This window comes from Thamnophis elegans, chromosome Z (assembly GCF_009769535.1).
Source record: "Thamnophis elegans isolate rThaEle1 chromosome Z, rThaEle1.pri, whole genome shotgun sequence".
NCBI lineage: Eukaryota > Metazoa > Chordata > Lepidosauria > Squamata > Colubridae > Thamnophis > Thamnophis elegans.
In genome coordinates, this window is record NC_045558.1 from 118,442,414 (window position 1) to 118,457,867 (window position 15,454).

The following is a 15,454-nucleotide window of genomic DNA, read 5'->3' on the forward strand; positions in this document are numbered from 1 at the left end:
GAGCAAGACTGTTGTTAAGCAAATTTTGCACCATTTTACAACGTTTCTTGCCACAAGATAGTTAACATTGTTGTTAAGTGAATCTGGCTCAGAGGTGGGTTCCTACCAGTTTGCACTTATTCGTTAGAACCGATTCGTCAAATCTACTGAACCGGTTACAAGAGGTTCCACCAGTGGACCCGGAAAGCAGGCCACACCTACAGAAGAGGTTCCTAAAAATTTTGAAACCCACCACTGGTCCTTGGATATGATCATTCTACACTATCATGCTCATATTTATAAAACTCAGTGCCTCTGTGAAAGGTAAGGATGACTACTGCGTTTGTGGTACAATCAGAACATTGTATGTGTTGAAGTTGTTTTAATGCAAACCAAAGATGCCTTTTAAAAAACAAGTTTACATCATATTCTTATGCATGCCAGTGCTGTGTGTGAGGTAATTTAAGGTGGTTCTGACAAGTGTCGTCGGCATCTTCATATCCAGTCACATGGGCGGCAAGCCACTCCCATCCGGTCACATGGTTGGCAAGCCACTCCCACAAAGGAGGCCACACCCACAGAGTAGGTTCAAACAGTTTTTGAAACCCACCACTGATCTGGCTTCTCCATGACTTTGCTTGTCAGAAGGTCTCAAAATGGCCCCAGAACACAGCGACCGTCATAAATACACGCAAGTTACCTAGCATCCAAAATTTGATCATGTGACCACGAGGATGCGGCAACAGTAGTAAGTATGAAAAACAGTCATAAGTCACTTTTTTCAGTGCCCTTGTAAGTTTGAACAGTCATTAAATGAACTGTTGTAAGTCAAGGCCTACCTGTATTTTTGCTGTAACTTTAAAGGTTACAAAAATAATTTTGTAAGAGTGTTGTTATGCCAGAATCCTTTCAAGTCTGGCATCTGCTCTCCTTTGATACACAAGTTCCGGATCCCCTCTGGGGACTGAGGTTACTGTGGCTAAATACACCACTGGAACCACACTGACATTTTAATAAGTCAGATTTCTTTTTTCCAATCCCACAAGCCACAGAGGGAATCTTAATGCTTCCTCCCCAGCTGTCATAGAGATCAAAACTTGACCCAGCTCTCTGGAATTCATGTTAAACTAAGAAAATGCATTGATACCGGCCGCCCAAGGGTGCAATTCTAGTGAAGAATGAAGCCAGAATGAAAGAGATAAAACTTGCTTTTCTGCATGCTGTGAACCTGATCAATATTGGGTCCCCACACACCTATTATTAGCTCCTTCCCTCCCTCCCTCCCTCCCTCCCAATCCCCCAAGTCTTCAACTTAGTTTATAAAGATAGCACTTGTCATTTGCTGCATAAGGCACACCGGCCTGAGGCCGAGCACCAATGATGAGAAAAAATGGAGGAGGGGGGAGAAATACACCTTATCTTTGCTATGCACACCTATGGAAGGATTTTTAATAGGAGCTTCTTTCTGAGTCACACCTTGAATGCAAATTTAGCTTCCTTTTCTCTTCCAAAAGAGGGATTCAAGCCGTGTGCTTTCAGCAGCACCCTCAGAAAAAGGAAAGGCGGCATGATAACACTGCACTTTGTGTTTTTTTTTAAAAACCACGTTTTTAATGCATGGAAGTAAATAAAGATCTGAGTTGAATGGAGAAGGCTTGGCAGGAGACGAGTGGAAAGAGCTTTCGTTTCTCTGCTTGTTAAGCTGCCTCTCTTTCCTTCTGAGCTGGTTCTCAAATGAGGTTTCAGCATGATGGAGGACGGCTGAAAGAAAGAAATTGTGGAAGACAGGGGGAGAGGGAGGGAAATGGGGGTTCACAGGATCATGTATTGAATAGAATGGAATGGAAAGAAATTGAAAAGAATAGAATAGAATAGAATAGAATAGAAGTGGAGTGGAGTGGAGTGGAGTGGAATAGAATAGAATAGAATAAAATAGAATAGAACAGAACAGGAATAGAGTGGAGTGGAGTGGAATGGGGTAGGATAGGATAAGATAGGATAGAAGTGGAGTGGAATGGAATGGAATAGAATAGAATAGAAGTGGAATGGAATGGAATAGAATAGGAGTGGAGTGGAATGGGATAGAATAGAATAGAATAGAATAAAATAGGAATAGAGTGGAGTGGAGTGGAATGGGATAGGATAAGATAACATAGGATAGAAGTGGAGTGGAATGGAATAGAATAGAATAGAATAGAAGTGGAGTGGAATGGAATAGAATAGAATTCTGCAGTGATTCACTTAACAACTGTGGCAAGAAAAGCCGTAAAATGGGGCAAAAATTACTTAACAAATGTTTCACTTAGCAACAGAAATTTTGAGCTGAGGTGTGGTCATAAGTTGAGGACTACTTGTAGAAAGCGTCGAACATAATGCCCAACCATTAAGTGTGGTTCATAAATTGCAAGCAAACCATTGTAAATCGAGGACCAGCACCTAATCGGCCTGCTAAACCGGGTTTTATCTTTATTGCATAGAAGGCGAAGACCACCGGAGGGAGCCCGGCTCTCGATCTCTGGGAGGGCAAGCCAGGATTCGGTGACTTTAACAGCCACATTCGCTAGATGGCTCTGCGCCTCTCTCCATCTTTTCCCCATTCCCAACCAGCTCCCCCCTCCCGATTTCCCCACAATCCCCCTCCCTCCCCCCAATATCCCGCGCGGATAAGCCCTGATGTTTTGCAGAGGCTCCCTTCACTCCATTCCCCAAACCCGTCCCTGCACCAGCATGGGAGGGCGACGTCCAGCACGGTGAGCAGCGCCTGCTTTCTGGACGCCCCGGGAGGGAAGGATGGGGTCCCCCCAGGGGTACCGAGCTTCGTGGTGGACTTTCCTTCTGCACCAGGCGCCGCACATCAACTTCCAGTTCGAGGCAGCGGGGAGCGAATTTGCTCCAGAGGATTTGGGCTACCAGCAGGTGAGTCCCCCCCTCCGCACACACACACACGCGCACACACACCCGTGGGAACGTGGGAACCGAAGGCACGGAGCGAAGAGAGACGGGACCGGGGCTCGCTAGGACAAGAATGGGGAGCCGGCAGGCAAGGCAGCCGAAGGGAGAAGAGAGAGGAGAGGGGCGAAAGAAGGCAGCGGATGGATGAAGCCGGGGAGAAAAGCGAGAAGGGGGGAAAAGAGGCGCGGGGCGGGAGGGAAACATTTGAACAGCGCGAATCCAACTGCAGCGCAGCGCCGAGCAACCTTGGTGGATGGATGTAGGGAGGGACGGCGGGGGGGGGGGGGGCGATCGGGGCAAAGAAAGGCAACGGGGCAGAAGAGGGACTCTCGAAATAGGATGGGGCAGATGCAAAGCGTCCAAGGCAGAGGGAGGGAGGGAGAGAAGCCCCCGTGCAGAGGAAAAAAAGTGAGGCTCAAAGGGAGGCAGGAGGAAAGGAGGGAAAGGCGAGGCAGCCTGGTCCTGGGGAGGATTGGGACGGGGAGGATGGACTGGGGAACCCGAGGGAGGAGGCGGTTAAGGGAGGAGCGAACGGATGGGAGATATCCGGAGGGAGACGAGCCTGGGAAAGATGGAGGACCAGATCGGAATGAAGTTCAAGTAGGGAGAGATGGGGAGGGAATGGAAACGGAAGGGATCAGAGTGAGAGAAATGAGGATGGGGACGAAGAGCAGTGGGAAGGAGCAGTCGAGAGCATCCCCGGTCTCCCAGAGCCTGAGTTCCTTTGAGGTTACAACATGCAAGAAAATGTACATTCTTCTCTTAAGGGAAGAATTTTGGGTAGTCCTCTTGTTTTAGCTGACACTCACTGGCCTTTATCAGCCTAATAGTATCCTTTTTCAACATGACATCCTCCAGATGTAATGGAATGTGTTTGGCCATATTGGTGGGAACCCTGAAAAATCACAGATCTAACACATTGGGAAGGTGCAAAATTAAAGGACATCGCCTTGTGGGGACACTTAGAAGTTGAGTTCTGTAGACCGACTGGTCTAGAGAAGAATGTCTAAAGACATGTTCAGAGGAACCAAGAGAGTGTGAATATAGCTGGCAATGATCCAGCAGTTGTGTCACTGAGAACAAGTGCTGCACCGGTTGTGGAGTAGATATCAACCGGTGCTGTGCTTGGTGGATTCACAAGTAACATCACTGTTTGCTCGAAAGCAGCCATATCTAGCATGACTGAGAATACATGGCAGCCATATTATCTGTATCAATTTTCATAAGCCATCACTAGATGAGTTTTGTCTTGATATGTTGTGTGAACTCAGCCACTCTGCTTTGTAAACCATGATTTAGCAATTAGAAGCAATAAGCAATATGAGTGAGACAGGCACTGGTAGTTTTTTCAACAAGCTGTGGTTTAAAGCAAACGTGGCTTAGTAAACTGGTAGGCACAAAATTACAAGCACTTATCTGCATATTTCCATTTAGCTAGGCACAATTCAAGATTTTATTTCTCAACCCTTTGCTTCTTTTATCAACACAAATATGATCTAAGGAACTTGGGAAACTACTTATCTGGGAATAAGTAGATATTTGCCCATTAAAAAGTGCTCACTTTTAAAGCAATTGTGTTATGCAAACTGCTAAAAAATTCAAATGCATATACCAGCATGAATCATAGAAAATATAGGGGAAGGAAGGGAGGGAGGGAGGGAGGGAAGGAAGGAAGATCATAAAACATTAGCAAAAAGGCTCTACTATATATTTTAGAACTTTTTTTTTTGGTCTGGCAGAGAAAAAAAAGTTCAGTGTTGGCAAACAACATAAATCCATCCATTTCGTTACATCAGGTGTAGATTTCTCCCTTTAATATTATACAGTAACTCTTGTATCTAAACCCATGACTAAAAAAATCCACAATTCTTGATACCTTGGTAGATTCTAAAACCTGGTCATATACCCAATATCACATACCTCCTTAATATACCACTATTGATCCAGAATTATATTAACAAACCAGTGTCAACTCACATTGCAAGAGTAATAGGACAAGGCTAAGTCATATCAGATAATGTTCCAGCTCCTGAATTATATTTCTAACACCACGGTAATTTTATCCCATCCTTTTCTGAAACCCAACATTTTCAGAAATGTCCACGATGTATAAAACAATTCTCTTGTTAATGTATTTACTATCCTGTTATGATTATAATGAACTGATTTCACATTGTTTAGTACAGTCCTTTATTCTCAGTATTTCAGAATATCATATCAGGTTGGAAGGGACCTTGAAGGTCTTCTAGTCCAACCCCCTGCTCAAGGCAGGAGTCCTTATACTATCTTGGATAAATGGTGGTCTAATCTTTTCTTGAAAGCCTCCAGCAATGGAGCACTCACAACTCTGGAAGTCAAGCTGTTCCGTTGATTAATTGTTCTCACTGCCACACAATTCTTCCTTGGTTCCATGTTGGATGTCCTTCTGACCAGCTTCCATGCACTGCTTCCTCCCCGCCCCCCCTCAGGTGCTATCTAGAATCAACCAACCTGCTCTTCCCTGTGACAGCCTTTAATATTGGGAGATGGCTATTGTGCCACCCCTTAAGGTTAAGCCTACCAGGTTCCCTTAGCCGGTCATCCTACAACTTAGCATCCAGACTCCTTGTCATCTTTGTTGCTTTTCTCTGCCTTCTTTCTAGGGACTCAGCATCTTTTCTGTATCTTGGTGACCAGAACTGGATGCAGAACCCCAAGCATGGCCTCATTAGTGCAATATAGAGTAACACTATGACACTATTATCTTGATGCAGCCTAGGATTGCTTTGGCTTTTTTGGCAGCTGCAGCATATTTCTGGCTCACACTTAAAGTGGTGGTCCACCAGGGGTCCTAGATTCCTCTCACAGACACTGTTGACAATTTTGTACCTGCGCATTTTGTTTTCCCCACCCAAGTGCAGGACCTTACTTGTCTCACCATTGACATGCACTTTGGTGGACCAAGTCCAATGCTCAAGGTCACCCTGGAGAAAATCTATCTACATGGTTGTGAAGAGTTGATAGCAACAGCACTTATATACTGCTTTACAGTGCTTTACTATCCTCTCTAAGCAGTTTACAGAGTGAGCATATTGCCCCTAACAATCTGGGTCCTCACTTTCCCAACCTCGGAAGGATTGAAGGCAAAGTCAACTCTGAGCTGATCAGGATCAAACATCTGGCTGTGGGCAGAGTCAAATACTGCATTCTAACCACCGTGCCACCACAGCTCTTATAGATACTGACCTCATGGCACATAATCAATTTCAAAAGTCACAAAAATGACTACCGCAATGTGGTTTGCAGGAGGCTGCCCTTGGAGAGCATCCGGAAGCTGCAGCAGGTACAGAATGCAGTGGTGCAGGCAATTATGTGAACTGCATTGGTTGCCAGTGTACTTCTAGGTTCAATCTGAGATGCCGCCCGGAGTCCTTCAGGAGTGGGTGGCATACAAGGCCAATAAAGTCAACTCAAACTCAACTGATAATTACCGATAAACCTTTCCATGGCATGAGCCTACCATGCCTTTAGGTCCAGTGAAAGAGCCATGCCCAGAGTCCCCATCTATTAGAGGATGTCATCCAGCAGGACCCAGGAAGTCTCTTCTGTCATGGCATCCTCCCTTTGGAACATCGTCTCTCTGGAGATTAGAGTAGCATCAACCCTGTTGGCATGGTTGTGTCACCAAACCTAGGCATCTGGATGTGTGGCAGAGCCTATGTAAAGGCTATACTCATGATGGTAAACCTATGGTGCATGTGCCACAGATGGCACACGGAGCCATTTGATAGGGCACACGAGGCATTACCCTGTCAGCTCCAATAAGCATGTGCATGCTGGCCAGCTGACTTTGGCCTTCTTTTTCGGCCGTTTTTCGCCCTCCGGAGGCTTTCCTGAAGCCTCTGCAGTGCGAAAAACAACCCAACGTGCTTCAGGAACGGACTTCCAGTTTGCCCATAGGGCCATTTTTCGCCCTCCAGAGGGAAACCTCCTGAAGCCTCTGGAGGGCCCTGGGGAGGGCAGGGGAGGCTTTTCAGCCTCCCCAAGCTCCTAGAAAGCTTCTGGAGCCTGGGGAGGGCGAAAAACAGGTCCATCGTGTGCCAAAAGCAGGGCGGGAGGGTGGGGATCACGCGCCCATGTATGCGGGGAGGTCACGCACATAGAATCATGGGTGTGGGCATGCCTGCCCAAGACCCCCCTGCACTCCCCCCGCTTTTGGCACGTATAAGGAAAAAATGTTAGCCATCACTGCAGTATACTATTATATAGAGGTGGTGCAGTGATAAGAGTGCAGTACTGCAAGCTACTTCTGCTGACTGCTGGCTGCCAGAGGTTTGGCAGTTTGAATCTCACCAGGCTCAAGGTTGACTCAGCCTTCCATCCTTCCGAGGTGGGTAAAATGAGGACCCAGATTTTTGGGGCCAATACAATGTCTCTGTAACCCGCTTAGAGTGGGCTGTAAAAGAACTGCGAAGTGGTATATAAGTCTAAGTGCTATTGCTATGTGGTGTTTTTAAACTATTGTTAGCAATTCAGATTCAGGGACTTAGATGGGCAATCTAATATACACACAATCCTCACTTAGCAACTGCCTCAGTGACCATTCGCAGTTACGACGGTGCCAAAAAAAGTAACTCTGCGACCCATGCCCACATTAACGATCCTTACATCATCTTTTTCTCAGTCATGTGATTGCCATTACAATCAGTTAATATAGTTCTGTGTTAAATCATAATCATAGTCACAATTACATGATTATTCAGTTAGTGACTGTTTCACATAACAGCTGTGTCGCTAATCCCAGTTACAGTTACTAAATGCGGAGAGCCTGTAATGTGAAAATAAATGAAATCAATTCTATCAACGTCTTTCAAAGAAAGTTTCTGAACTTCTAACCTCAATGGAACATCATGTAAACATATATATGGGAATGATCCAGGGAGATGGGTTGAAGAGATCCTGCCTGGAGAGTGGTCAGATAAAGACAACATAGCCCACAACTGCATAATGGGAGGGACAGGAGGTTCAGAAGGGACCCTCCCTAGTTTCTTGGGCTGTAAAGGTGATTGTGGGATAATTTTACTTTTAGATTTGCAAGGTTCTGTTAATGTAGCTTTACAATAAAGTAGCTTTAATTTATTTGTTTTTGTTTCCTGTCTGGTCTACCTGGGAAGGCTGACAAATCAGAAGAGGTAACAAATATCTAAGCTGCACATATTGCTAAGAAAGCCTCAGAGACAATTTTTTTTTTCAGTACAGCAAAAGTTTTAAAAAGTTTTCTCAGAGCTGAGTGGATCCAAGAAGACCAGTTTACCCAAAAGACATATTAAATGCTAGTCATTTAGATAACTTAGACTTTTCTATAAACATAAGCTCCTCATGGATAAACATTCAAAATTATGTTTGCAACCCAATATTTCCCATATAAGTTTGTAGATTGTGTACATTCATGCATATGAAACTATATAAACAGGGATTCCAGTATTTGTCAGGACCTCAATTTCAATGTAGTTGTTGTTGTTGTTGTTATCATCATCATCATCATCAACAGCAACAACAACTGGAACACATTTAAACATCACTGGCATTGACAAACTTACCATTGGTCAATTGCAAAAGACAGCTTTACTTGGAACAGTTTATATCCTGCAACAATATATATAACACCACCAAACATCAGCATCTCCCTATACCAAGTCCTTGAGAAATACTCAACAGGTGGATAAAAATGCCAAATCCAGTCAGAATATCTGTCTGACAGTGCAATGAACCATAATAATAATAACAAGCCTAAAGAAGAGAAAATGTTTACACTTTTAATGCCATACAATAACTGGTGAATGCTTAGTGATGAATATGTGTGTGTGTAGGAGACATTCAAACCACTTTTCTTAATAGTAGCTATAATATACTCAGTGAAAATATTATAGGATGTCCTTGCCAAGAAATGTGTTCATTGTGTTTTGTATTTATTTAAAATTATTTAATGGAAATATCTGGGAAATATAGAAACAAAGCCTTGAATTTTACTCATTGTAATCACATTTATCTTACTTCAACTACATATACAAGAGTTTTAAACCATCTGGCTAGATCTGTACTGACATCAAGGAAGGAGTAAATTCAAGTTTGCCAGCTGAGAAATCTTCTGTTGCCAAGATAAGTAAAGGGGTCAGAGGGTGACTAGTAACATCAAGTGGGATTTATCTCAGTTCAAAAAGTAATCAGAGATGATTCCAAATTCATGTGCTAATACAGTAAGATTAAGGACAGACATTTCTGGTTTTCTGACAAAGCACATTATTAACGTAATATAAAATTTTATGTTTCTCTGCTAGGCAATTTAATTTATATTTTCATGATTTCTACCTAAATTGCAAAAAGGTGTTAAAGCTAAATTAAAGGACATCCATGATATGTATTTCAACATATGTTTAACCAAGGAAAAGGCACACTATTAATAATTATTCCTAATTTAAGAGCTGAATAAATCTTGTCAATTCATAATACAGATAGTCCTCAACTTACGACCACAATTGAGTCCAAAATTAATGTTGCTAAGTGAAAAATTTGTTAAGTTGCCCCATTTTACAATCTTCTTTACAATTTCTTAAGTGAATCACTGCAGTTGTTAAATTAATAACACAGTTGTTAAGTGAATCTGGCTTCCTCATTGACTTTGCTTGTCAGATGATTGCAAAAGCATATCCAGACACTGCAACCGTCATAAATATGAGTGAGTTCCAAGCATCCAAATCTTGGTCATTTGACCATGAGGATGTTGCAAATGCTCATAAGGGTGAAAAATGTTTATAAATCACTTTTTTCCCATGAGGTAACTTTGAACTGTTACTAAACAAATTGTTTTAAGTCGAGGACTACCTGTACAAAACTTTGGCAAAAACTTTAGTTTTGAAGAAATAAGACCTGCAGGATTTTGTTTATTTTGAGTTAAAGCAAGAGCATCAGTTTAAAATCTAGTATTATGAGAAACCTGTCAGCTTAGGCTAAATCCAGCTTGAACTGTAGTTGGAAGAACAGTCTAACATGTGGGACCAAATTTTCACTTTTAAAGTCCTTCATAGCATGGATCCCTCAAGTTACTTGAGAGACCGTCTCACCCCATTGGGATTGACCCATTCATGCCGGTCCCATTCGCCCGATTATTCTGGCTGGTGGGGTCCAGGAGGAAGGCCTTCTCTTACTGTTGCTCCTGCACTTCGGAACATCCTGTCATCCCCCACCATCTGAAATTGGCCCAAACTCTCCTATCTTTTTTAAGGGCCTAAAGATGTGGCCAGTGAGCATGAGGTGGGGGAAATCAGGGAGCACAAGGTTATGCCACCTGCATCGCCCATCGGCCAGCTGCCCCTCCTCACCCACTCATTGGCCCAAGCGCTTCAGCCAAACGTCGGCCACCACTGTGAAAACGGTCCGAGGCCCATGGGCTGGAATGTAAGGCTGATGGCGGGGAAGGAAGATCCACTCTGGCGAGGCTTGACTGCCTTTCGGGCCCTGCTTTGGACTGCCGCCTGCTCGACCTCCACTCCGCCTCAGGTCCCGTATCCAATCTGTGACAAGAGGGCAGTTGTCCCCATTGGGGGCAGTGAAGGTGATTGATTGAGCAATTACAGATTCCTCCTGCCCCAGCCTTCCCTACGTGTCCTTAGGTTTTAATGTTCGGTTTTAATTTATTTATGCTTATATGTATATAATGTACAATGTCCAGATACATTTGTATGACTGTAAGCCATCCAGAGTTATACTATGGTTAAGATGGGCGGCCAACAAATTTTATAAGTAAATAAATAAACTTAGTTGTTAGCATCTTAGCATTTCTTTTTATCAAGCAATGAGGTCTATAGTGAGAATAGATGGTGGAGATTTTGCCCAGCCTCATCAAAAACTAAAATATAGGGTTTTATCTGAAAAACCTTCCTTGTGGGCCTTCCATGGGAGATGGAACCCCAATATACCTTGTATGCCAATCAGTTTTTAAAACTTTAAGTACCAGGAGTTTTCCAATTTCATAGATTTAATCAGTGACAATTTAATAAAGTAACATGAATAAGCTTGTCCTGTGATAAAGATTGTACCCACTTTCTGTAAACTGGAGTCTCATCTTGTTCTTATTACCTTAAATTTATTATAACTGCTCACTCCAGAAGACTTTGAGTGGCTTTCAAAATGAAATACTAAATTAAAACAATTAGAAGCATAAACAAAACAAAACAGCCAAGTTAAAAACAGCCATTGATGAACAATCTGAATTACAGAATTTAGAACACAGTTGTTGCTGCTGTTGTTGTATTTTTTAAAAAGTTGATTGATGAATGGAATCCATTTATACCTTCCCATTTATATCCCTAGTAGATGGTACAATATTTATGACATTTCTCTCCCAGTTTGAAAATTATTGTAATCTACAATGTGATGTTTCAAAAAGAATATTTTTGAAATATAAAGCTGAGGGATATCTGCATAGAGGGGGTTAAAACCAGAGATGGGTTTCTGCCAGTTCGGCCCAGATCGGGTGGACCGGTAATAGCGGCAGCAGGAGGCTCCGCCCATGCGCAGAAGCATCGCGAACGAGTGAACCGGTAGAAAAATACATTGAACTGTTTCAATGAACCACTGGTTAAAACAATGATGGCCACAGCTCTGTGATCAAACCTTGCCCCTTTTTAATGTTTGTCAAAGTTTATACAAATGGGAAACAGTTTTCACTATAAATAATATATCCTTTCTGTGGACAGTTCTGGTATTGTTTATTTAAGTTTGTGTTTAGCAGAGGACAAAGGTTTATACAGCTCCAGATATAGGAAGTATGCATAAAACAAGAACAATTCTTGAGATTTCTCATTTTAAAATGTAGCATTCATGCAACTTTTTCTGTGATATACATGAATTAATATTTCTGCTTCATAAAATACATATAATTCAGCAAAAAATACATTCACAGATCTTCAAAGAGTGGTCATCAGCTTGAGCAATAAATCTTACAGATGCATGATCAGAAATTATAATGGCATCTCTATTAAACATGCTTAAACTTTAGATATTCCAGATGAAAAACTAACAAATGCTCTTAATTTGGGCTCTTTAATATAATAAGTGGAGTACTTATTTTCCTGACCAGCTTGAATTTAAAATCCTTGTTATTGGGGGAGGAAACACGATAATAAGAGATCCAACAAGCAAGATAACTACAGTGTACTTGGTACTCATTGTTAATTGGTTCTGGGAGACGCAGGGTACCAAAAACAATGAGTATCAAGTATTTTTTTCCATAAGAAATAATGTAATGAATCACAAGGTAGCCAACACTGACAGGTTCTAGCTTGTGCATTGAGTACTAAACAAATGATAAGTATAGGTAGTCCTCAATTTACAACAGCTTTTTTAGTGACTGATCAAAGTTATAACACACTGAAAAGAGTGACCTATGGCCGTTTTTCACAGTCACCATTGCAGCATCCCCATGGTCACTTGACCAAGATTCAGATGTTTGGAAACTGGCTCACATCAATGAGATGGTTGCCATGTCCCAGAATCATGCAATCCCCTTTTGCGAACTTCTTACAAGCAAAGTCAATAGGAAAACCAGATTCACTTAACAGCTGGGTTACTAAGTTAACAACTGTAGTAATTCACTTAACAACTGGGATAAGAGATGTTGCAAAACAGGGCAAAACTCACTTAACAAATGACTTACTTAGCAACATAAATTTTGGGCTCAATTGTGGTCATATGTTGAGGTTTACCTGTATTGGGACAAAATTTTCACATCAAATATGTTGAGTACCAAATTCAATGAGTTTCAAAGCAGTTGACTACCAAGGTACCACTATAACTTCCCATGTGAATTAGAAAGAGGTGGTATTCAGCAGGTTCTGACCAGTTCTGGAGAGCTGGTAGTGGAAATTTTGAGTAGTTCGGAGAACAGGTAAATACCACCTCTGACTGGCCCCGCCACCTTCTATTCTCTGCCTCCCGAGTCCCAGCTGATTGGGAGGGAATGGAGATCTTACAATATCCTTCCCCTGGAGTGGGGAAGAATGGAGATTTTACAGTATCCTTCCCCTGCCACACCCACTAAGCCATGCCCACAGAATTGGTTGTAAAAAAAATTGAATCCCACAACTGGAATTAGCCTCTCCTTCATCCACTCCAGGGTTTAAAAGAGTTGCATTTGAGAAGGAGCACAGAGTATGGTAGAGATGGGAATGTAAATTGTTAACTAGCTTTGTGCTAGAATTCCTCAAGACTTTGTTCAGGTGTGAAAGCTGGAGCCTGCAATATGTTTAACCCCGTTGCTGAATTAACTCATTTGCTGGCTTCGCACAATCCACTAACCTATAACCTAACTAAATGGGCTGTGTTTGCACAAGATGCTGAGCTGAAAAACCAACCAGAGTTAACATTAATCGAGGTTAACAGGCATCTGCAAAGGCATGTAAAAATACATCAGCTTGGCTATTGCCTCGTTAAGTAGAGAGGGCAAATACATCAAATTGTCATTGAGCACAAATACATTTCTTTGAATTTTTGAAAGCCTTGGCAGACACAGGTATGTATTTAACAAGGAAATGAGATGCTACCACTAATCTGTGTTGCTGTGCAGTGTGTTTCTTAATGTACATGTACTTTATAAAGCTTTTCTAGGCAGCAGAAGCTAAGAAAAAAACTGAATGAAATAGTTCCTTTTCATTTAATGCACAGAACTGAAAATGCTACAAATGCTGGGGAAGTGTTTTCAGAGTGTAATCTTGAACGGAAAGGAAATCGTTTGAAAAACTTCAAGAGTGGATTGTGGTTAATTAAATCAGTGTTGTCTATGGAATAGGCAAGACAGTTCAATCAATCAATCAGAATAGATCTGATAGGGACATTGGAGGTCTTGTAGTCCACCCCCCTACTCAAGCAGGCGATTCTATATCATTTCAGAAAAGTGACTGCTCAGTCTCTTCTTAAAAACCTCTAGGGATGAAGCACCACAACTTCTGAAGGCAAGCCTGGTTTATTGGTTAACTATTCTCACTGTAATGAAGTTTCTCCTTAATTCCAGGTTGCCTCTCTCCTTGATTAGTTTCCATCCATTGCCTTCTGGTGCTTTGGAAAATAAGTTGAAACATCCCCCTCTTCTTTATGGCAACCCCTCAAACGCTGTAATACTACTTTCATGTCACCTCTAGTCCTTCTTTTTTCTAGACTAGCCCTACTCAATTCCTGCAACCATTCTTCACATGTTTTAGTTTCAGGCCTTTAATCATCTTAGTTGTTCTTCTCTGCACTTTTCGAAAGTCTCAACATCTTTTTCTGTGATAAACAAAACTCGATGAAGACAGGGGTGGGTTCCGGCAGTCACTACTGCCGTTTGCTCGTGGGCGTGCTATCTGCGCATGGACATGTTTGATGCGCAGATCAATAAAAATTGTTCTGCTCATGCACAAAAGCAAAAAACAAGATGGCGGTGCCTGTGGCACTGCTGGGAAAACTGGTTTGGGGGCTTGGCAGGCCTGGGTTGCTGCCGGTTCCGACGACCCAGGCCGCCAAACTACTACCGGTTCAGCCGAACTGGTCCGAACTGGTAGGAACCACAACTGGGTGAAGTATTCCAGGTGTGGCCCTACTAAGAATTTATAAAGCAGTACTAATGCTTCACATGATTTTGATTCTATGCCTCTGTTAATACAACCAAGAATTGTATTTTCTTTTTTGGTTGCTGCCGCACATTACAATATAGCGTGAACACAGAACAATATTTCTGAACGTGGATAACTGGAAAATGTGTGGACTTCAATTCCCAGATTTTGCAACCAGAGGAAGTCTGGGAGTTAAAGTCCACACCTCTTTAACACGCCAAGATTAAGGAAGCACTGATTCAGAATGATAAAATTTATGATTTCATACATACATTCATTAAGTTGAAGGAAGAAGGAAGAGGCAGACACGTTTCCTTTCAATCAGGCCAGCTCTTATTTCCATAGCAAAATCAGGAGGGTTATAGGCCATGGCTTGGCGTGCACCTTCTTAGAAAACAATATCTTCCCTGTGTGTATATTGTTTTGTTGGATTTTTTTTTTTTTTTTTTTTTTTTTTTTTACAAAAGATTGATGAATAGCGCAGAGAGAACTTATCACCTCTGTTGTTTTCCTACTGTGCTGGTTTTCAATCTGTGTGAAAGTCTGTAGAGATTATCAGTTATCCAAGTCATAGTTGCCACAAGGATGCTTTTTCAGGAATCCTTTCAGTGGTTCCAGGCATTTCTTTGTTTATTCATTAGATTTTTATTCCATTGAATATATCACTGTCTCCTTCATTCCCACCTCCCCTTAGCAACTATTCTGTGGGATAGATTTGATTGACACAGTGACAGATTTCTTTGGAACATATTTTGCTTCATTTTAAATGATAGCTGAAAACAATTGTATTGACCAGGAGTCTGTAAAGATTCTCAGTCACCAGGTCATGTGTCAGAACTAGAAGCCATCTTTTACCTTTGGGACTTCAGGCCTGCCACATTTTCTACTGTGGGAAAATG

General features: G+C 42.1%; 1 protein-coding gene across 2 annotated transcripts in view; it reads left to right on the forward strand.

Moving 5' to 3' along the window:
* The first annotated feature begins 2,632 nt into the window (after positions 1 to 2,632).
* The window catches only part of TTYH1 (tweety family member 1), a 99,292-nt gene continuing 86,470 nt past the window's right edge, over positions 2,633 to 15,454 (forward strand). For both annotated transcript variants that reach the window (XM_032234533.1, XM_032234534.1), the window contains exon 1: positions 2,633 to 2,895. In XM_032234533.1, coding sequence (XP_032090424.1) covers positions 2,770 to 2,895 — 126 coding nt within the window. In that variant the 5' untranslated portion in view covers positions 2,633 to 2,769. The remainder of the gene's footprint in view (positions 2,896 to 15,454) is intronic.